We start from the raw sequence: 24,298 nt of genomic DNA on the forward strand, positions 1-24,298 counted from the left end.
GTAAGTAATCTGTGAATCAGTAAAGTGTTAACCCTTAAACCCCTAATATCAAAGAACAAATTCTCCTATCTTGTTCCTATACTCTTCTTTTAAAAGTATTGGGAGAAGTTATTGAAATATCAAGAAAATTCACCTTAATTCTCATGACCTCAGGGATTGAATAAGCATTGATATTGCAAGGAGAAATTTGATGCTGATCAGTGTTAGGGCTTAAAGAGTTAAAGTAGGCTCTATTGCCAGCTTAACTGGTTGGGAAATGAGGGAGCCGTGGAAATCAGGTTTAGTGTTAAAGTAGCTCTGGCAAACTTTCATAGTTGTTAGCCAGTTTCAACAGCATGTCATTAGAAAGTAGGAATGAAGCATAAAGCCCCGTTCAGAACATAGCTGAACATAGTCTGAACAATCGCTGCCTCCAATCACTGCTTCCAAGGGTTTTAGTCGGGCACCATTCCTACGTATGGGCACGGGTCTGAACAGGACTTTGTCAGTTTCCAAACTTTTTCCTTGTGCCTCCCTGTGATACACTAAACAAATAGCAGGGTTAAATTGAAGAACAGGGGCGGGTTGTTTGAAGGCCGATTAACACTAATCTACCATTAAAAGTTAATCGAGGTTGTCATCTTGCTCTTTAAAAGTGGTTTCAAAGCCTAATTTCAAGTTAAAGGTAAAGAAGAGCTGAAGTCAAAACTGACAGCCAAAACTCTTTTGGAAGAATCTTTATTGATTAGTTATTAAACCCGAATCAAAGTTCACGTTAATCCAGGATAAGCTTAATTGCGCTTCGAACAACTGGGCCCAGTATTCTATTTCAGACCAAGTAAATGAAAAAGGCATACCATTTGGGTTTGCACTAACCCATTTAATGTGAAGTTTCTCTAAATCTTTGACCCAAAATTATTTTGATCCTTCCTGTGCCTATGTAAGACCATGGACTGATAAGGTTAGCTATTTTAAACTGTTAGCTAAACTAGTGTGTTAAAATGTTTTGTCAAACTTGACAAATTTTGAAAAGCAAATTAATACCTTCCGACAACAAGCCCTCACCACCCCCCTCACCTCCATGAGGGCCTCCAAATTGCCGAAGGGAGCTTACTGTCCTCACAGTCAATTTCTAGAATTAACCTTGGACAAGGGTGGCTAAATTGTAAGAGTTCAACATAATCCCTCCTGACGAAAAATGAAAGAAGGAAAGAAGAAACAAACGAAAAAAGGAAGGAAGGAAGAAGAGAAAGGAAAGACAATGAACTAGAGGAAGGAAAGGAAAGAAAGAAGGAGATGTTCTTTCCTTTTCTTCCATCCTCCTCTTCTTCCTTCCTTTTCTTTCTTTGTTCATTAGTTCTTTCTTTTCTTCTTTCCTTTCCATTTTTTTTGTCACTTAATTCGCTCCTGTGTTCGTTGTTAATTCTTTAATTCATTCTTTTTCTTTCTTTCTTCTTTTGTTCGTTCTCTGTCTTTCAATTTCTATGGCTTGGCTTTTTCTCATTAATTTTAATTTATGGCCAGGGTTAGTAAACTGTTACAATTTAGCCACCCTCATACAAGGTTAAATCTAGAAGCCCAGTAAGCTCCCCTCGGAGATTTAGAGGGCCTTTTTCACTAAGAGGGGGTGGTTAGGCCATTTGAGGTCTATCTGCTTTTTGTAGGTTTTTCAGACAAGTTGAAATAAAATTAACAAGGTTACGTATGGAGCTTTTAGCTCCTTTAATTCCCTAGGCTGCGCGAATCCTGCGTCGAGAAGGGAAACAAGACACGAAAAGAAGTATGTGCAAGTATGATGTTACGGGCAACGCGTGAACGGCATGCTCACTCGCAGCGAGAGCGCAAAAATCCTTGCAGGGTGGAGGTAGAGCTAAAATGAAACCCTTGGTAATTAAAAGAACATTTCGGTGTACTCGGCGATCTTGCCGCGACCATAACTATTCTTTCACTGACCGTAAGATTTCTGGAACATTCAGACTTGGTAAAGGCAAACCCCAACCTTGAAACTACATCCACGGCTTCTCGTGAAATCACCCTACCCCCCCCCCCCCCCTCCCCCCAAAGGATAACAGCGTATCGGGCAAGCCCAGACATATCCCTCGGGTAATCCCTTTGTCGTGGTCGTGCTGCCCAGGCGCTCAATTCTGGGAAACATGCATGGCGTATGTTTGAACCGACAAAGCCTGATTTGAACGAGTTATTTCGTTTCTTTTATGACAGAAACTGACGTGCAGGTGGATGGGGTAAGATCTTTATTTCTAAATTCTATCTAAATTATGTTATAAGCAACTAAGACAATAAAACTAGTGCGTTTAAGTTATTCAAACAGCTTTCTCGTCGACTATTTAAGCTTCAATTGAGGGCTTTCTTCAAAAGTGAAAGGTGGCTTGTTTTCTTTGTCTTTAAAACCAAAGACCTCACCGTCAAGAGTTTGAAGGGAAATATTTTATGAATAAGCTTATAATGCCGTGAAATCGTTAAATTACATTACTGTAGTTTTTTCTTTTATGTCAATGGGGGAGAAAAAAAGAGTTCGTATTGAGTCTTGCCGTTAAAATGTGAACGAGTTAGTTTGTATGGTTCATCTACGAGGCAGTTTTCGATTATTTCAATAGCTAATTGCTTGAACCTTTAAAAAGAAATTTAACTTTAACCAACTGGGCAAAGCTTTTGTACAGAGAATTGAAAGAAAGTAATGATAAAGATCTGGAAAATTTCACCGAATCTCATTTCCCAAGGGTGTCATTACGATTAGTCATCATGGTAAACATAAATCAGCGTTTATATTAACATTTTCCCACTCTTTTTTTAATTTATTTCTACTCATTAAAGCATCAAACACTAGCAGAGTACTTTTCCAGTTCAAAGGCAATTTTCAGTCAAATTTTCCACCATTTCATCTGTGATAAGACCAATTAACTTATTTGTGTTGTTTGAAGTGCATTACCATACATGTTATAACATGTCAAATCTTTTAAAAATTCACTTTTATTTTGCATGTTCCTTTACAATGATTCTCTCCATAAGAACTATGCAATGATTGGCAGAGAGAGGTCGTTTACATTTGGCGTCCTAATTGTTCCGCAGCCAGTCAGCTGATGCCACATGTAATTCCAGTGACTGTTTCCTTCAGTTTCATTTTTATAAGCATGTACGCAGCAAATACATAAGCGCCCACTCAAAGGATATTGTCCACATTGCATTCAATACTTAAATATATGTTGCATACATGCATTTCACATTTTTAGTTCTCCTGCATGTTCTCGTTTGCATTCGACATAATTACCGTTCCTTTAAAGTAACTTCCTTATTGGCGTATATGAACGGATATGTTCTTTATTTAATAGTTTGATAAATTTAATCCGCTTTTTTCTTTCACGTAAACAGTGTCGTTTTTTGGAGGTTGTTGTCACGTATCATTGCTCTAGGATTGTGTACGCATTTAATTTAATTTGCTTACTGTGTTTTTCATTATTTAAAAAGTGATCCGTTTGGTGAGGGCTCAATTCTGTTTACCACCGGCAATTTTTTTGGATAAGTCTTATTTGAATTAATGTTTAAGTCAACTTAACAGGGCTTAATATTTTAGGACGTTGAATCATGAGAACAAAAAGGTACCTCTGCCAAGAGAAACTGTCGGGTTTCTTAAATAAGTTCTCGTCCCCAATATGAACCCACGGCCAGAAAGCTGTTGTTCTGTGGTTGTAGTATTCTTCTTAAATATAATTTCCTCGGAGTCATAGCTGTTAATGAATTTAGTGTGCTCTAACAATATACTAATTCCATTGTTTTGTTGTAAATCTCACTGTCACTAATAATTTGTCATGATCGTAACTTCAATTTCCGTATGCCATGTATGTTTGTCATAAAATTGTATATTTGTTGTTCTCTTAAACTCTCTTTGAAATTGCATTTCTGTTTAAAATTTTGTAAGTCGTATTAAAATTCCCACTACGTCACTTTTAGGGGAGTTGTGTAAAATTCTTCTCGTGGGAAGGAAGGTGATGCAATACCCCTAAAAACAACTCCGAAGAATAGGGTCAGTTTTTTTATTTAATAACTTCGTAAGGTAACATTAATGCTATATTTATTGTACATGTGTGTTGTTGGATTTTGGATGGTAATGTCATTGTGAATTGTTTACATTAAGCGTACATAAACTATTTAATATCCATCTCATATCTCGAGACCGAATCTCAAGTACCAATTGAGATGGTAAACAGATTAACTTGTTATTGTCCCTTAGGCATGACCACATGGACAGTGTGGTTTGACCTTATTTCAAAAGCTGTTAATTCCATTGTAGTTTAAATATGCTTAGCCTAGAATTAGACATGTATTAATTGCATTTCCGTTGGCGAGCTGATTACATTTTCTAACAAAAACCCTCTTCTTTCTGCTATATAGTGCTGTTAATTTTTTTATCCATAAAGTGGCATCACTTTGTTCAAGGAGTAGAGCTATAGACATAGTTGATCTTTTTAGCATTGTTATGGACTATTAGACCAGTCCCGAGAAATCAGCTGAAAATCACCATGCTTGTTGATTACTCAGGGGTCAATTTTATGGATGATAACTCTCCACCCTTATCAATTACATGTTTGGACTTTGACTTTTATTTTTTGCATGTATATCTTTCTAAAGTTGTCATCATTTAGAAAGTGAAAATTAAAGTAAAATTTAAATTACACTCCACCAATCCAAGCATCTGGTCATCTTACAGAGAACTAATGATTCAGATGTTAATTAGCTTGGCATTAGTGGGGCATTTTTCTACATTATCCATCCTGGAGGCTGGGCAATCGTCTACCCAAGGCATTTGACTGCCTCGTGATTTTTGAGACTCAGGGCACTTTCCAATTATTAGAACTGGCCTGTCAGTTCAAAAACGGAATGTATCCATTTGAAGGATAAGTTTTATTCCTACAGCTAGTCCTTCAAATTTCTTCAAAATAGCGAAGACCATTTTGGTGTGATTATTTTTCAATATTTTGCAGCACCATCCCCTCAAAATTATGCATTTGATTAACAGACTGGCTGGTCTGGTCTGCCAGTTCTGTCAAAATGTAATGGAAAGCACTTTTAGTTTAGCCTGAATTCATTTTCATTCAAATGAAGGTGTCGAGCCAAGACACAAAGAAATCAACTATCTTTTTAGGTACCACGGGGCATTTGAATGGCTTGTTTGTTTCTCCCATGGGGTATTTGCAGGTTTGTTTTCAAAACATCTTAATGCCCGGGGGTTAACCCAGAGGGGGGTGGATGGCCACTTCTGGAAATGACTGATGCTTAATCACTACACCACCAAGCCTCCAGTTTTCAAGAATTTTGACAAGGCATCGAAATAATATTGTTTTTTGCTCAGGTTGGAAACGTTTCCTAACCACTGGCTTTCTACCTTTCTACATTGACACCAAAATAGCCTAGTGCTCTATTCTTTACAGGAGAACACAGCTTGCCGTCCCTGATCATCTCATAGATTCTATTAAACTAGACAGCTCACGGCACATACAGATTACTTGATTTTCAAATTACAATGTCAAGTATAACATTTGAAGGGCTAAGAGCATATCCAGCCTAAATGACTTTTCAGATTGCTTTTTGTTGTTTTTGCTCAGATTCGCGAGAGTTTTTGCATGTGGCTAGCTTGAGTTCCTTCAGGAAAAGGTTGTTCCAAAGTTTTATCCGTTGCTTTGCGCTTGTTTGTAATAAAAACCTCTGATTATGGGCAAGATTTCTGTTTTTATTACAAAACTAAGCAAAAAGCAGCGGATAAAACATTGGAGCAATGTTGCCTGAAGGAATTCAAGGCCACATGCAAAAACTCTGGTGTATCTGAGCTAAAACAAAATGTGATCTGAAAAGTCATTTAGGTCAGTTAATATGCTTTTAGCCCTGCATTTATTAGAAACATATGAGTCGTCAAATTTAGTCTTTTGTAAGATCTGATTGCTGTTAAAAACAGTTGTTTTCTTCCATCTTTTGTCTAATTAATAGGTATCTTTAGTTTTCTAAATAATAATTATTATATCATATTATTCATGTAGATTGGAAAGCTGTTCTATCTATATTTATTATCCAAAGGTGCAATAAATATTCTTTGCAGCCTTTGTTATTTTCCACATGTTTAAAATATTGTCTATTAATAGTTACTTTTTAAATGTCACAATGTGTCAAATTATCACATCTTTAGGGTGAATCTTCAGTAATACACAGAGTATCCGAATTAATGCAGAAACAGAACAAAACGTTTGCCAATTATTTTTTCTCTTGTTTCTTTTAGTTGAAAAAGATACCAGTAATTAATTAAATTTGATGCTATCATTGTGTCATGTTTTAACTTCAAGACTAAGTTTTGGATATTTTCCTCTGTTTCCTCTACCTTATTGCGGTACAAATATAAAGAAATTGTCTGTTTTTCTGGGAACACAAATTTTATAACTCCCCAGTGAAATCGTCAACTCTACTCCAATTTGCTCTTTAAAGAAAGCCCTTGAAAAACAACTGATTTTCTAGCTTATCACTTTTATTTAATATTTAACATCCTTACACCATGTACATTGTAACTAACTTAAATTCTGACCGAGCCTTGGAAACAAGGTTAAAAAAACATAAACGGGCAGTTCGGGTTGGAGATAATAACTCCAAAATTGCGCAACACGGGAACCAGTTTGTCCATAATAAAGACTTCGACCATGCGACAATTGTAGACAAGGCTCGTAATTTTCAGGAGAGACTTTTTCTCGAGGCTTGGTATTAGCAAAGTGACAACCACGCGGGAAACTAACATATTGCTATCCCGGATGTCTACAAAACCCTCACGTAAACACGCGCGGCTGCTGTTCGTTGCATTTTGCTGGCGTAGCACGCGCAGAACTGTGAACCGTTACAAAGCCGTGATTCAGTTGGCTTTTAAAAATAACCGATGAAGGCCGAAGTTGTTCGGCCGAAATGTCTTTGATGCTTAATTAACGTTGTTTCTAACGTTAACAATAGTCAGTGCCAAACAAAAAATTTTTAGTTCTGATGTCTATCCATGACTGCAATTTTAGTATTTTTAACTTAAATTTTATTTGTCGTCAACTCATTGGGGAGACCAAATCACGCATAAGCTTTCTAGTTTCTTTTCAGTCTCCTCGCCACTTTTTCTTTGTAACTTAATTTAAATTATTTTATTGTGTCTTGTTTCTTATTACTAATTTCTTTGTGTGGCAAAAATAATTTTAAAAAAATCAGCTGAACACTGATTTTGTCTTTGCCATCTTTGGTCAGAAATAATGCCTGGCATGATAAAGGAGATATTTATTATTGGCTAAATGGAGACAACATAATTATAAAGACCCAGAACTATAGTATAACTTTTTTTAACATTTCCTTGTTTCAAAAAATTTTACCCATATATGCTAATTTTCAATAGCTTTCTTATAACTTGAAAATGACCTCAGAGGGGTCGAACCGTCATTCCTTTTTATCGCTAGTTCTTATCTTTAAATGGTTATCGAAGAAACTTCTTATAAGAATTCTTAATTTTTTGGGGGAAAAAAGTTGAAAACAAACTGTACCCAAATGTTGCTTTCAGACATTCAAGGATTTCATCCACAGACTTACCATCATGATGTAGTAAGTTTTATACATAATGTACATACGATAATTACATGACTCAATTTTAAATTTCAAGAGTGTATTATTTGTACGACATGTAAGTACTTCATTTAAACCCTTCCTTTTCTTTCTCAATCTCATAAAAATCGTAGGAATCAAGATAACAACTCTAACTAAATATTTACTGTTCATTATTTTCATGATTACTGTGTTACATTGAATACCTCAAACAACTTTTAACTCTAGTTGTGGGATTTGTGTGGAGTCTGAGATACCACAGCAAAAATTTTGAATATTTAATTTGAAGCTCTTCTGTTGTGAAGCATTGTAAGTAGGAATTTTGTGTTGTATAATTATTCCATTCCTGGATTCTTACATTTTTTTACAGTGTTTGAAAACTTTTATTGTGTAATTTTAAAACCTACATGTAAATTTAAAAAACAAAATTATTATCTTTTTAAATGTGTGTGTACATTTAAGTAGTACATTCCAGTAATGAGTTATTGAATGATAGCATTTTTCTGTTTGTTTTTCTTTAAATTTATTGTTTTTTCCTTTCTCCCAAATGAACAGTTTGACTAATTATTATTTGAAAGCTGTTTAGCAGTGTACATTCTTGTTTTCCTTTGTGTAATGTGCATCTTGTACAGTGTACTACAACTTTGCTAATTTTATTTCACCACACACATCACAGCAAAACACAAACAGAAAAAATATGTATATTGGAAAGGAAGTGGCGAGGAAGTCTTAGCAGAAACAACAGGGCTTGTAGAATAAGGCTTCCCCAATTTTTGGAGTGCTGTTGCATAAAAGGTTTAGATGCCGTGAGATGGGTGATACAATTACAGTTGAAACAACCGGAAAACAAACAGATGAAGAACGATCAATAGACCTTTGACAAAATGACATATAGGGTTAAAAATAGTGAACATAGATTTTGTAGTTGCTATATAAATATATTTTTAAAGGCTAAATTTAAATTGTACAATATGCTTCTTACCTTTCAAATTCCTTACTAGGTGAAATCCTGAGTAAAAGCTTTTGGGGCTGGTTGTTCAAAAGCTGATTAACGTTCATCCGCGATTTAAAGTAAACCAAGGTTTTCACTTTGCTTGTTAAAAATGTTTTTAAAAGCTAATTTTAAGCAAATGGTAGAGAAAAGTCTAAGTCAAAACTAAGCGACAACAATCGTTTTGGAGAATCTTTATAATTTGCTTACTAATCAGACACAAATCAAAGTTCACATTAACCCAGGGTTAGCTAAATCCAGCTTTGAACAACTAGGCCCTGGATAGTACTGCCCCTTAGTGCTATTTAATTAACAATTATCCTGCTAAGTCGCATGGAATATCGTCATGATACTTTTAGCCCACAAGGCCTATGGCCTTGTCCGCTAAAATCGCGATGTTCCGAGGTCGTCACTTGTTTAAAGCACTGTGCCATTTTTTCTCTCAAACACACAAAATTGGGCAGTGTTACAAATGTATATCAAAATGCAGTGGAACTTCTCCTTGTGGACACCTCTATAATACAGACACCTCTCTATTATGACCGCCGACCGGTTAGCTCATTTGATTGAGCATCGGACTACCGTGCGGGAGGTCGTGGGTTCAAACCCCGGCCGGACCAACACTCAGGGTCTTTAAATAACTGAGGAGAAAGTGCTGCCTTTGTAATGACATCTGCAAATGATTAGACTTTCTAGTCTTCTCGGATAAGGACGATAAACCGTAGGCCCCGTCTCACAACACTTCACTGTTCATAACCCTGTGGGACGTTAAAGAACCCAGACACTAATCGTAAAGAGTAGGGCATGGAGTTCCCGGTGTGCTGGTCTGGTCTTTGTGCTGTTTCATGATTTCATGGGTTGGGAGGGTAGGATGAGGTCACTAGTGGACATATGCTGATGTAAACTGCATTTGAATATATATAAATAGAAAATGCGGTATATAAATGCATTACCATTACCAAAATGCATTACCATTAGTTCACTTGGTCCCTGAGAGACCAAAATTCATGTAAAGCCTACTTCTCTAAAATGAACACCTCTATAATACGGACACTTATTCCTGTCCCCTTGGTGTTTGTAATAATAATAATAATAATAATCTTCATTGAGGAAATCAATTTCACTAATAAGTGATTTACAAAAGAGTCCTCGAATAAAGAGGTTCGACTGTCAGTAATAATTTGCTGCATGTATACGTGGTAGCATGATCAGAGTCTGTTCTTGTTCTAGGATGGGAACAATGGGCAACCAAAGGCTAAGCGGCTAAAATCAATAGAAGATGTAGGTATGACATCTAGTGACAGCGATGAACAAGACACTATTTACGGTGCACTTGTGGTACTTGGGTAAGTTAGTCAGTGATCAGCAAAGTCATCAAAGCATTGTCTTCTCTTTTAAAACTCAACATGATTTGAACGTGTTTTATATCCATTTGTGGTAATCTGTGCTTGTGTAATTTCTGGCCAGTTACAATGGTTCTCTTCCGGACGGAGAACTCAAGCGCCGTCACCGAAGCTCGTATATTTTGAGAAAGAAAGGATCTCCCTCAGGGGTGCAACCCTTCAAAGTTCACCTGGCTTCTTCCAACACTGGAATGCAGGTGTGTGCAGATTACATGTAATCGCACGTGTGTGATTTTGGACAACACTCAAAGGTAAAAACTTTTGAAAGCCTAGTGGTTCATCAGGTTGGATTTACCTCCAGTTTCCAAATCTGTATGAGTTAAGGCCCTAGTTCAAATAGTGGTTAATTTTATCCATGCAGGGGACAAGTCAATATCGTTTGTTATCCACTTTTTAAGGAAATGGAACCTAGAGTAATTGCTGCATTCTTTTGATGGCATGCTAATCCATCACAAGGTCATCATTGACCCTAGACATCCTTTGAAAATGGTAGGATTTGAGAAAATATCCTAGATTCGAATCCCCTCAATACGGGCTCATTGGGCTCATTGACGGAGGAGGGGAAGGGGGTCCAAAAAAGGAATTGTGAAAGCAATTGGAATTTCCAGAGGAATGGGAGGTTGAAACCAAAAAATCTTCCAAGGTGTAACCATTTTGGTCAGGACAGCTGGAAAAAAAATCAGGGTCGCTGAAATTGTTTTGAAGGCCACCAGTTTGGCTACTGAAGTGATGCAGTGCTAACCAATTTTTCAAAATGAATGAAAACATGTGCCCATATCTACCCAAAAATTATTTAGAATCAATTTCCATCTTAAATTTCTTGCATCAATGATATCAACACTTGAAGAATGCTTTTGACCGCTGTTACAGGGTAGCCAGCTTCATTGCAAAATTTTACATACAGACATTAATTTTATTCTATACTTAGAAAACTGAAGGTACTTGGAAAAAGATTTTTTTAAAATTTACTATACCAGTGAACAGTTTAAAAAAAAAACATGACAAATTGCTGGAAGGTAGTCTAACCTTGTGATGGGCATCCCATCTAAGGAGGGTGTAGCAATACTCAGACACTCCGGACAGTGTAGTTGCCTTAAACATGAAGGTGCACTTTATGCGAGACTAGGCTCCTCCCACTTTCCCCACTATCCCATTTGTATTTTTATTTTGCTCATGGAGATTTCAGCGACATTGTAAGGCACATAACTTTGTACTACTTCAAACAAAAAATGGCTTTTCTGAACTGAAACATTAACAATAAGTTTTAAATAAGAAGTTTCAGATTAAAAATGGTAATATCTTTTTAACAATGTCAACTTGTTACTGGTAAATATGGCAGTAAAGGAATTAATTGGAATTTTGTAGGTTTCCTGGCATTACTGTAAGCACGCACTGTAAATCAATTTTTTTTATTGCTCATTATGATAACTTGTTCGATGAGATTTCTCCTTTCATTTGTTTGTTTTTTTTTGTTTTTTTTTTTTTTTTTGCTCATCTAAATATTTTAGAAACAAAGGAATCGTCGTAGGTTGTCCACACCAAGTTCTACCATCCCATGTAGTTCAAGTCGATTGAATTTAATTTGTCTCCTAAATCGAATCTCTATTATCGTTGTCTTACAGTTCAGACAAAGTCAATTTAAATTAAAATCGTCCGAATTATTTTCGACATATGAACTAGGCCTAAGGCTCGAGAGCTTGCTCAAACCCTGCCTTTCCTCAGAAACCCTCATTTATTGTGTACCTTTGTGTTTAAGGACTGCGCATACGTCCTGCGCATCTCGAGATACTTGGGTTTCCTATGGGTGGTGCCTACTAATACAAGGATAATGCGCGGTTTAAAACTATACGGAGAAAGCAGAACTTAGGAAGTGCTTTTGGTACCTCAAAAGAAAATTAGGGGTAACTATGCATTTTTCAGATATAATTAAGCTTCAATTTATGAAAAAAATCCCATACATTGCTTTATATTTTGGCGCTTTTTGGAGATATTATTGCTTAATTATCTCTGAAAAGCGCATGGTTACCCCCAATTTTCTTTTTGGATTCCAAGAGGCCTTGCTAAGATCTGTTTTTCCCGCATAGTCATAAGCCGCACAAAAACACTTCAGTATTAGTAGGCACCGTCCTTAAACCGAAAAACTGGAAACTGGAGACATCAGCATGATGTAACCTTGTAGGTTTGTAGAAAGCGTTTACCTTTGAGGAGTCATCATGTTCTGGAACCACACGTCTATCAATTTTAAATTAATCCTGAGGGATGCCATGGGTTGCTCATTTCCATTTGGATGCTCTGATTGTTTTATTCATTTGGTGACTCAGCTAACGTAACAGCCATGAAAGAGTGAGAACAAGTATTTAATCATTTTAACCAGTGTGATATTTTAAATTAACTTACTACCAGGTTCGGTATATGCCTCATAGTAGTTCATTATTTTGTTACGTTGTTTCTTGTAATTTAAAAGGTAAATGTCCCATTATATTTTGTTCATGAGTTTTAATGGATGACATTAAGTAACAACAAGTATGTATTGTACATAATGATGTACCTGTAAATCATACCCTGCTAGCAGAGCTAAGTTTTATTTATTGGCAAGTCTTTAAGCATGTACAGGTACAAAGTTGTTCACGTCTCCAGTATTTCACGTAGTCAGCTTCTTTGAAATACTAGAGACGCAAATGACTTCAGCATGCTAAAAGACTTGCCACAAAGAAACCTCTGCTAGCAGGGTATGATTTACAGGTTTCTACAACATTACACATTGTATTCAACTTGTAAGTCAACCAAGTAATGTTAGTGAGAGGGCAAAACTTAAATTAAATACCATATTCTTGCCATATTCACATTGTTTCAGTTATAATACTAATGAATGGTTGATCAAACAGATTATTCATTCAGAAGCCCACAGTGTATCTTATACATTATCTCGCGGTAATGCAGTGGTTGTTGAATACACTAGGGACCCTACAACTGATATGTTTCAGGTATGAAACCCTTGTTGTGTAGCTTACATTTATATAAGCAACCCTATTATCACAACACGGGGAACCCATTATGCATGCGGTGTCGATTGGCTAGAAATTACCAGTTTGGTGTCTGAAAAAAGTGACATGATTTTTTAAAGAAATGTCAATTAATAACATTCCTAAATTAGCAGTCTCAATAGTACAAGATAATGGCAAAAGCAACAGGCTGACAGTAAAACAGAGAACATTTTTTAGTTTGTAACACATATTTTGGCATGTTCAAATCTCATTGTCATTTAAAATGAGTAAAGTAGACCTGCTCTTATATAACCGCCGACTGGTTGGCTCAGTTGGTAGAGCACCGGGCTCCCGTGCGGGAGGTCGTGGGTTCAAACCCCGGCCGGACCAACACTCAGGGTCTTTAAATTAATTGAAGAGAAAAGTGCTGCCTTTGTAATTGACATCTGCAAATGATTAGACTTTCTAGTCTTCTCGGATAAGGACAATAAATCGTAGGTCCCGTCTCACACCCTTGTCCATGATTCTTTGTGGGACATCAAAGAACCATCACACTGTTTGCAAGAGTAGGGACGTAGTTCCTGGTGTTGTAGTCTGGCCTTCTATCTTTCACACTCATGCATGAGTGAGATCTAATATGGACCGATAGCGGCTGCCAGAGGCGCCTTCACATGCTGACATCCTATCTCACCCCATAGAATTGTAAACTGCCATGAGACTTGGTGATATCTGTGGTATATAAGAAATTCATTCATTCATTCATTCATTCATCTCAGAGTGATTAGTTAATTACAGTCAATTCAAGTCGAGTGTGACCAGTATTTTCGAGAATGAAATAAATATTCAAATTTCTCTTTGTAATGTTTAACATATGAATGGAATGTTGAAAAGTTCTCTGGAAATCTTTCTGAAAAAGACACATTAACAGAAAAAAAAAATATTCAATATACTTGGGAAACAATTGTTATTCTTGAAATACTTAATGCTGTAATGTAGAGAAAAATTCATAGCTTTGTACCGTCAATAAACTAGGGTAATTTCTACGGGAACTCTAAAATCCCGTTGGGGATGTTCAAAACTGACATGTAAATTTCAAAACTCTGTTCAAATTTCAAAAATACCGGTCACGCCTGCCGTGAATTGACTCTAAAATTAAATATTTACTTGATAATAACAATATATAAATTGCTAACTAAGTAAAAAACTGATGATACATACAGAAAGAGGTGTTACACACACAATGTGTAGTTCCAGAAAATATCCATACCCCCACCACGGAGGGAATTTCACATAGGACCCCCCCCCCCCCCACCCCCCAGGATTTTCCATTTTCGAGGTATTGTTTTAACCCCCCACCCCTTCGGAAATTCCTCAAATACAGAATACACCCCCACCCCCCTCTGGAAAAGTTTTATTTCAAAAGAATGCCTCAAAAATCAGTTTGATGTGAACATTTCAGAAATATCAAGAACTGCCTACACGAGGAGAAAATATGCGTTATCGAAGAGCGCGCGCGCTGTTCAATTTCACCGGTTGAGTTTGCCAAAAAGCTCTTGATACTGAAATAATTGTTGTGTTTTATGTTTACCTGTGGTCATTGACATCAAACTTTACCATTAGCTTCGCTGAAGATTTTAAATCTAAATTGTTGGAATAAGTCCAGCAATGCAAAAATGTGTTTTCATTTAATTTGCATATGTCATGTTTACGTTCCTATGCAAATTTGTAGGAGATCAAAAGGATCATCGCATTAGTTCCACTCAATGGATATGTCTCATGGTAATCATTCAGTGTGGCCCACACACATAAGAACAACACATAACACAATAGAACGACACGATAGATGCTTTTATCATGTAAATAAGTGGCCCTGTATTCTGTAATTTAGCCATTTTAGTCAATAGTTTTCCTATTGAATCGGAATAGCTTGGACAAAATAAGCATTAGCAGGGCAAATTTTGTATGAGATCAACAACGCATTAAAAGAATGTCGCATTGGCTCTATTTTGTTGAATTTTGGCATAGAAATTAAGTTAATAGTTTTGGACTTGGAGTTGAATTACTTTGGACAAAATAAGTTTTAACATGGGTCACTTTTGACCAACCAGTTATAATTGACCCGGGGATGGACCTTTGCCCATAACTTTACACAGCATACAAAAATAACAAACAAATATTCCAATGTTTTATGTAAAATTGGGGCTTTCACTTTATAGCCATACAAAAGTTTTCCTTTTAAACATTGATACAAATTCAGTTGTTGCCAGTGAACAATATTTTTCTACGCATGTTAGTTTCACAAACAACAGTTTTATAATAACTGAGTCACGCAACGCAGACATAGATTTCTTGTCTCACTTGGACTACTTCGCTTACAAAGGCTTTTCGGAGAAGGGAAACATGTTTTTAATGTAACAAGGGTTTCTTTAAAACAGTTAAACAAAGTAACATCTTCGAGAAAGATCTACGAAGTTGCTAAGTTGGTAAGTTACAATTTTGAACAACTATGTCTGACATGAACGTGAAGTTGACCCTCTGGAAACTTATCCAACCATTCACCCCTCCTCCCCTCTGGAATTTCCTGGGCCATTGACCCCCCCACCCCTCTGGAATTTCCAATTCCCTCCGTGCTGGGGGTATGGATATTTTCTGGAACCACACAATGACACATTAACATGTTTAACTTGTTGATTAAGAATGGATTTTTCCCACTTAATGGCCATTGCTTCCTTCAGTTTTCAAGTTGCATGGATCATTGCCTTGTGTAGCGCACCCTGAAACGAACATGTCTTGTAATTTTTTGTGACCGCAATCATTGCGAGAAGTAGAATTTGGCTCTACTTCATGCAATAGAGACTACAACAAAAACGTTGCAAGGCACGTTCATGTCAAGGCATGTTACACTAGGCAATGATCTGTGTAACTTGTGTCCCAACAGCGCAACAAATTAGCAACCAGGCAAGTTGTAAGAAAAATTGCCTAGTGTAACATCACCTTTATTAGGGGTATAGAATGGTTAAATCTGAGATGCCAAGACCTTCATTTAAAATCCAAGAGCAAGACTTATCAATTTTTTTCAAATCCGAGCCCGAGACGTTGACTGCCAAAAGCATAATACGGCAATTTACGAGCAGAATTTGTCCACACCTACATGTTTCACAGAAGGTACAGAAGTGATTGCGATGTTGAGTCGTTTTTCAAGATTATTATTTGTTGTTTTAGGAGGTTAATTCAGACTTAACTTTGCTTGGTTTGCGAGACTCCGAGATTCAAATTTCAAAATGCGAGATTCGAAAACCCTTTTTTTTTACAAGCCCGAGTTCCGAGACTCCAGTTTGAGACGCCAAGATTTCAAGACTCGCCGAAAATTTGCCGAGACCCATTATTTTTCAAGGACCATTCTATACCCCTTTTATTGACAGCCCTGGCACTAGTTTTCACTTCTTACTATTCCAATAACTATTTGCACACTGTATTCATTATCTTAGTTGTTTTCTCCCAACAGATTGGTCGCTCAGTTGATTCAAAGATCGACTTTGTTGTCATGGATACCGTTCCTGGTAACAAACGTTTGGAAGTCAACCAGGACACGCAAAAAAGCACCATTTCCAGATATGCTTGTCGAATTGTGGTGGACAGGACACCACCTCACACAGCCAGAGTGTTTGCCGCCGGGTTTGACAAATCTAGTAATATCTTTTTGGGAGTAAGTAAACATCTTCAGTTAATTTTTTTGTCGGGGTATTCAATTTTTAGTATGATCTTGCAGGGCTGTCATAAAGTTTTCAGCCACATGTTGCATTAAGCTTCTCACCCGTAACAGTGTTGTTAATTTCTGAGTAAAATAACCCTTCGACCATCAAGATCAGCCGTAACATCAAGGTCCTTTCAAGGGTATTCAGCCGTAACAGGTGTTACGGGTTACGGCCCTTAATGACAGCTCTGTCTTGTGACACATTTCATTCCTGTCCAAGTCAAAGTGCAGTTCCAGAAAAAATCCATACCCACCCCATGGAAGGTCATTGGAAATTCCAAGGGGGGGGGGGGGGAGGGGGTCTTAAAAGCCAAAATTTTAGAACCAAAGTATGAAGCTAAACTGGAGTCTCCTGGGGGGATGTGATGTGTAAAACAAAAAAACCTCCCGTGGGGGGAGTATGGATATTTTCTGGAACTGCACAATCCTTGATTCATGTAATGTAGCTTTCACTTTTCAAGCAACTAAAACCTGAGAAGGAAATGATTGGCAAGGTTTCTTTTGAACTCATTCAGTGTTTTCTTGCATTGCTTGAATTCCCAGGGATGAGTCCTTGCAGTTTAAGCCTTCCCATCCAAAACTGAACGCTATAGACTACACTTCTTACAGTCCTGCAGCTTTAGAATATTGTTATGATTGTTATCATCGTCATCATAATCATCTTTTTCTTACATGTATTGTTTTTTCGGATTATGTTACCTATCAAAAATTATTTTGGAACAATGCAAGCTCTGTAGATGAGCATCTGTTTGATGCTTAACAGAATAAATGTTGCGATAAGTAAGTAAGTAAGCGACTTTATTTTACCAGGGTAACACGTGACAGTAACTACAATTACTGATTAACTTGTGGCCCAATAAAAAATAATGAGATAAGAAAACTAGTGATAGATTACTATTAATTTAATTGAAATATTTTTCAATTAAAAATTACTATTATTACATTATGAAACATTAATTTTGTTGATTTAAATGTTGTTACATCATAGCCAGTCTTATATTAACGTCTTATTAATGCTGACAGTTTCGATGACTGTCAGCCATCTTTATCAAAACTTGACAATCGACTGTTTATCTTCTACTAGCCTGATGAATTTCTTCAAGCATTAATTTTGTTGTTTTTCACCGGTTCTGTAAACTTAAATAAAGAATTGGGCTTTGCCAGTTTTGCAGCAGTCAAATTATACAATTTTTTTTAACAAAAGTGTATTGATTGATAGGAAAAAGCTCCAAAGTGGCAAAATGAAGAGAACATGATGGATGGTTTAACAACAAATGGCGTTCTCTTGATGAATCCCAGTGGTGGTCCATCATGTCAACCTACAATATGGCGCGAAATATCTGTTTGTGGGAACGTGTATGGTCTTCGCAAAACAAGGTCAATGACTGAGAAAGGGAAGACTGTAAGTTCTTTGTGCAACTCTTGGCCCTTTCCTTTCCAACAAAATTCAAGAAAAATCCCAAATTCTTTCTGTAAAAATAACACTAAAAATCAAATTAACCAACACCATTGAACAGCATTGATTTAAGTGTTAGCATAGCATTTGGCAGGGAGACCCGGTGGTAGCACATGAAAATGATATCTGTTTACTCAGGCTACTCACCTTGAAAAGTACTTAGCATTAAGCTTACTAAGTGTTAGCATAGGATTTAATTTGTAGACTATTAAAATACGTTCAAACTGGGATGCTTGACTCAAGTCAAAGAAAAGCAGGTTCTTTTCAAGGTCAGTAGCCTGAGAAAACGGATGTCATTTTGACGTGCTCCCTGAATTTGCTCCCTGCCAAATTGACGTCAGAGTAACGACTGCAGAAAGTCCGTACTGAATGGCATACAGTGTAATAGACCCTTCTCCAAAATGGCGGCAACAGATTTGAATAATTTAAAATTGAACTGAATGAAAAACTGATACCAGCACTTTAAAGAGCACTTGTACTTTCGTAACCTTGCAAAGTTTCAGCATATCAGGTGTAATATCAGCTTAGGAAATGTAAGATGAAATTTGACAAATTTACACACGTTTGTATGACTGTTGGTATACGTCATACCCCCAGTCCTACAAACGTCTGTAAATTTTTCATTTTTCAACTTACATTTTCTCAGCTGATATTACACCTGATATGCTGAAACTTTGCAGGGTTACTAAAGTAAAAGTGCTCTTTCTAGTGCTGGTATACGTTTTTAATTTTAACTTACTTGAATGTTCGGCCGCCATTATTTCTACCCATATATGGGAAGTAATTCCGATTAGTTGAAACAAATTTCCCTCTGTTAAAGCAGTCTCATTATGCGTGTTGCTCGTGAAAATTAAGTCATGCCATTACAATCGCTGCACAATTTGTCTTGCTCAGGTGGAAGGAGAGTCAAATATTTTACTTGATGGATCATTAATCGATCTTTGTGGGGCTGTCTTGCTGTGGCGTTCTGCTGAAGCCCTAAAAGAAATGGCGGTACGTCTGCTTATTATGTTAATATGTCGGGTTGAACCTCATGGTTGTACTTTCAAGGTGCATGTACATTGAACCTTTAAAGGCGAAACTGAAGACAAACATTGAACCCTGTTATCCTCGAGGGTCAATAGATCGTTTTGAAGACGCTGCAAAATGTTGAAGGCACTGTAACTCTGTTGGATCTTCTGCTTCATGCTACCTGTACAGGCGCTGGCTTTAGTGCAACAGTTGTACCTGTGCACGTTTACCTCAAATAGCCTGATATTAAGGAGCTTTAAAGGCCTGGGAGAAATACTGGGACAAGCGACATGGTCCCTTGCCCCACAAACCAAGAGGTTGATGACCACACCTTAATAATCCCCCCCCCCCCCCCCCCCACCATTCCCTATGTTATGTTGTCATTGGTTACTATCCATCACCAATGGCACCTTCTCTCTTGCTTTTGTAAAAGTGTTTGATCTTTCCACTCAAGTTAACAGAGGTCATCCTGATTTTAGGGCACAACTGGAATATGTCCATTGGTATCTTATCAAGGTGACCCAAAAATAATGCGGTCGCTTACATGTAGATTGTCCGTAGATGTCTGAGTTATCTGATTTGCACTCTTACGACCTACTGTAGTCTCTAAAGCCTAGTTTTCATATGTCAGGAAAATCCCAGACGATCAGAGATCTCACTGTTTTCCGGCCGTCCCAGACTTTCCCGACTAATGAAAACTGGGAATCATAGACATCCCCGATCGTCGTGGGTGGTCGCAAACAAATCGGGAAAATGGGAGTGTTTCTATGTTCGCGACGCGTCCCAGATTTCTGTGATTTTTGGCGATCATTCCCGACATACGAAAACGCAAATTTGTACTGTCGGGGAGGTCGGCGATCGTTTTAGCTCGCTACCAATCCTCTAAATTGCCCCTCTCCAGTTCCCCCTTCCCCCCACCCCGACAAATGAAAATGGCGTCTGTCACCGATGAATACCTCAATTCTGGGACAGACGCCTGGCGATTTCCCGATATCTTGGCAAAATCTGGGACGGTGGGGAAACAGTGAAATTCCATTCGTCTTTGATTTTCGCAACATATTAAATCAAAACTAGGCTGATGCTGCGCTGTCTGCTCAGAAACTTGTTGGAAATCACGGTTCCTCCCCGGTTGATTCACCACTTGTGCCTTTTTACTTTTGTTTTGCGTGCAATGCACAGACCTTAGAGACCATTGATAAAATGAGAGAGGTCCTAAATGCATCCCGGCCACAGTGTCCTGTTGGTCTGACAACACTGAGATTTCCTAGTCGTTCAGAGGTGAGATTGATCATTAAATTTCTTATCTATTCCTTTCTTGAATGTAATGTTTAAAACACGAGCAGCTACGAGTTTTTTGAAAGGCTTCAGAAACAGTCCTGGAAAAGCGTGTGGTAAGAGAGCTCATAACAATGACGGTGCCTACTAATACAGAGCTATTTTTGTGCGGTTTGTGACTATGCGGGATAAACAGATCTTAGCAAGGGCTATTGGAATCCAAAAAGAAAATTGGGGTAACCACGCATTTTTCAGAGAAAATGAAGCAACAATTATTCTAAAAAAACAGTAAAAAAAACAATGTATGGCGTTTTCCTAATTGAAGCTTTGTTATCTCTGAAAAATGCATGGTTACCCCCAGTTTTCTTTTTGGATACCAAGAGCACTTGCTAAGTTCTGCTTTCTCCGCATAGTTTTAAACCGCGCAAAAATATCCTTGTATTAGTAGGCACCACCCATAGGAAGCCCGAATATCTCCAGATGCACTGGAACGAAAGTAGGCACCGTCCTTAAGACACTTCCGTGATGGTGCTGTAGTGTTGGATCGTTTTTACTTTTCTTGCCTCGCGCCGATGCTGGGTGTAATATTTCGATTCTAAACTAAGCTCTGTCAATTTAAGACATTAAATATCGCTGTATGAGTAAGCACCACCCACAGGACACCCGAGTATCTCGCACCGTCCTGAACAAGGTGTTTGCCTTATTTGTGTTGATTCTTCTTGTCGTTGTTGTTTTCCTTCCGCAGCTGCCTTCCAGTAGCATAACCAATAATCAGCCACATGTTTACCTCAAGTGTGGCCATGTGCATGGCCTACATTCATGGAATTCGCCAGATAGACATTCTAGTACTGACAAGAGAACATGTCCCGTGTGTCTACAGGTAGGCCTGATTCCCCGGGGAGAGGGTGTACTCCTCGGAATTCTCGGTAGGGGTGTGCCGCCCGGTTCTCCAAATCCTGACCCTATTTCAGACCAAAACATGCCATTTTCCACACCGTTTTCAGACCTGCCGTAGTCAAGAATTGGTAAGGGCTTGTTACCTGTTACCTATCCACTTCGTGCCATGTGACACATAAGGCCTCTATTTCTGTACTATACATCGTTCTCACATCCAGTTCCCTATTCTTATCTGAGCCCTTGGTGTCATTAGTGGTTTGTTCAGCCCCCCTGAGCTTCCTCTCGGCTTCGGCTCAAGGGCGTCACGCTTTGCTTACTTAAGCAAGGTACCACATTAGCCCCAAGAGAAGATTCCCTTCGAGTGTTTAAGGTTTCTGCAATCTGCTTTGTTTTAAGGGGGCGGGTGATTGGCAAATGTAACATTTTGTGAAAATTTGAGCGTGGCATATTAAATAGATTTGGAGAAACATGTTAAAAGTATCAAGATTTTACGAATAGCATATGATATGACTGGATGACAACTCTTGTCAGTCAATCATACATTCTTTGTAAATGTCACATTTTTTTTTTTTTTTTGCCAACAAATTACACAAATATTTAGATGGATTACCAAGATTGGTATGCTCTTGAAGTTTAGGGTGTCCATTTGTAGTTCTGTTTGTTTGTTGATTTTTGCTTGAAATACACTTGATTGGGAACGATGCAACCTGATGGAATTATTGGGTAATCCAATTGGCATGTGCACATTTCGTGTTTTACATGCCACTTAAAAAGAGCTTTTACTGATTTTTGTAAGGTTTCTAATAATTGATGCATGTCTGTTTTTACTTGTTGTTGACTGCAGGCCAGCAGTTATGTGCCATTAAGCCTTGGAAAAGAGCCTGCTTTCTATAAAGGGGAACCTGCAGCCACTCATGCTTTTGTTCCATGCGGTCACGTTTGTTCACAAGAAACAGTGCGGTAAGATTTGTCACTGTTATCGCAATGCAGTCTATAGGGCGCTTTTCAATTGAGTGTCGAAAGTAACTTCGCGCTTGCTTTAGGTTTGCTTTTCTGCGCTCTGTGATTGGTTTGTAAAGTTCGCGCCACTTTCTCAGCCAATGGGTAGCCAAACCTAATCACTCGTGTTTTCCCGCGCTTTGCACCGGTTGCATGTCTTTGCTTCGAGCTCTGATTGGTTTATTGCGCTGTTTACGCCTGTTGTGATTGGCCAGAGCAATTACCTTGGTTTTTGCTTGATGACACTCAATCGAAAGCCGCTCTATTCTGTAATTTGATACTCGGCTCTTTACTAGGACTTCTCAAACTCATTAATAATTCATGCAGTCAAAAGCCAATAAGTGACCTCCATTTCGGTCAGGTGGATGAATCTTGATACCCCAATGAAACACCAGATGAAACACCACCAGGTTTTCATCTGAGATGAAACATGTTTTTCATCTGAGATCAAACATTTGCATTTTAATGAGATTAATTTCTTATTGTTTCATTTGAGAAGACATGTCAAAAACTCGGGCTTCGTGCTTTATCACGGGTTCCAAATACCTCGAAACAGATGAAAGCACTCGGCCTGCGGCCTCGTGCTTTCATCTGTTTCTCAGTATTTGGAACCCGTGATAAAGCACTCGCCCTCGTTTTTGACATATTACATAAAGGGTTATGAAAGTTCAATAGCAGAATAGGAATATTGTGTTTGCAAATGGAATTGTCTTTTCTTTAATTTTATTGCGTTCGACGTAGAAAGAACGCACTCCTAATACGGTTTGAAGTCGAGATTGTTCAATTTTCAATTTTTTGTATGGGACAGTCGATCGATCAACGAATCGGAATGAATCTTGGAACGCGTATCTGGCATCCCCCGCAGATTTTGCAGGGGCGGATGACATCATCACCAACTTGGCAAAGGATAGAGAGCCTGGTGACATCGAACTCATTCCCTAATCTTGATTAATACTAGTTGTATTTGATTTAATTTTTTTGTTTGGCGGAGGGGGGGGGGGGGGAGTTGACTTTGATCTTTCTTGGGAGTGAAAAGGTTGTTAATTTTTTGGCTATTCCCTGCAGATTCTGGCAGCAAGTTCCCATCCCCCACGGGTGTGATGCATTCCAAGCCATTTGTCCATTCTGTGCGGTGCCACTGGAAGGCGAAGATGGCTTTGTCAAACTCATATTCTCAAATGATGAATGATGCTGTACATAGGAAATTGTGTACAATTTTATGGAAGATATTTCTCATTTGATTTGTACAAAAATTACCCCCCAAGCTAATAATTTATTGAACGTATTAATAAGCTTAAGGCAAATATTTCCGTCATCAACGCCATTTCATGTTTAGAGTGTTTCTTGGAGAGAGGCGACTTGCTCCGTTTACAACGTCTTAGATGATTGGTTGAGAGGACAAAAGAACGAACAACCGAACAATGTTCCTAGTCGTAAAAAACAAAGCAGCTGCTATCTCTCTCTGTCCTTATATCAATCGTTCTTGTGTAAAAAAAAAAGAGTGTATTTGACAGAAGAAAAAGTGCAAAGAAGCGAGATGGCCGCCAAAGAGTAGAGTTATAACGCCCAGTTTTCCATATTCTCACCCTATTTTAGACCAGAATACGTCATTTTACTTTGCTTTTTAATTTTCGGGCCGATTAAATTCATACTCGTCAGATCTAGATTTGGCGTATTGTAAATTTTCTAGAGCGGTTTATAGCTTTACCACGTGCTCTGTTATTAGTTCGCAAAACTTTCGGCAATTTAGTTCTCGTCCAGTGAGAAGTAAAACCAACCGTGACTCGCCCGCACGAATTTTCCCGAGTTCTGAATGGTTTTTTTGCTCTATCATATTGGATAATATATAATAGGCTACTTTTTGGGGTTCCTTTACATCCGTTTTAAATTGAGTCTAAAATCTGAAGTAATTACTCTGGCCAATCGCAA

The 24,298-nt window shown here is 37.9% G+C and overlaps 1 protein-coding gene across 1 annotated transcript; it reads left to right on the forward strand.

Annotated features, from left to right (window-relative positions):
• The first annotated feature begins 2,084 nt into the window (after positions 1-2,084).
• LOC146478254 (E3 ubiquitin-protein ligase pellino homolog 1-like) lies at positions 2,085-24,029 on the forward strand. Its single transcript, XM_085111790.1, has 11 exons — positions 2,085-2,222; positions 9,821-9,936; positions 10,058-10,190; positions 12,879-12,977; positions 16,483-16,683; positions 17,951-18,133; positions 19,082-19,180; positions 20,378-20,476; positions 21,219-21,353; positions 22,215-22,330; positions 23,435-24,029. Exons 1-11 carry the CDS (start codon positions 2,193-2,195, stop codon positions 23,556-23,558), a joined length of 1,335 nt encoding a protein of 444 aa, XP_084967916.1. The 5' UTR covers positions 2,085-2,192; the 3' UTR covers positions 23,559-24,029.
• Positions 24,030-24,298: the final 269 nt, after the last annotated feature.

This window comes from Pavona decussata, unplaced genomic scaffold, assembly GCF_977016875.1.
Source record: "Pavona decussata unplaced genomic scaffold, jaPavDecu1.1 SCAFFOLD_64, whole genome shotgun sequence".
NCBI lineage: Eukaryota > Metazoa > Cnidaria > Anthozoa > Scleractinia > Agariciidae > Pavona > Pavona decussata.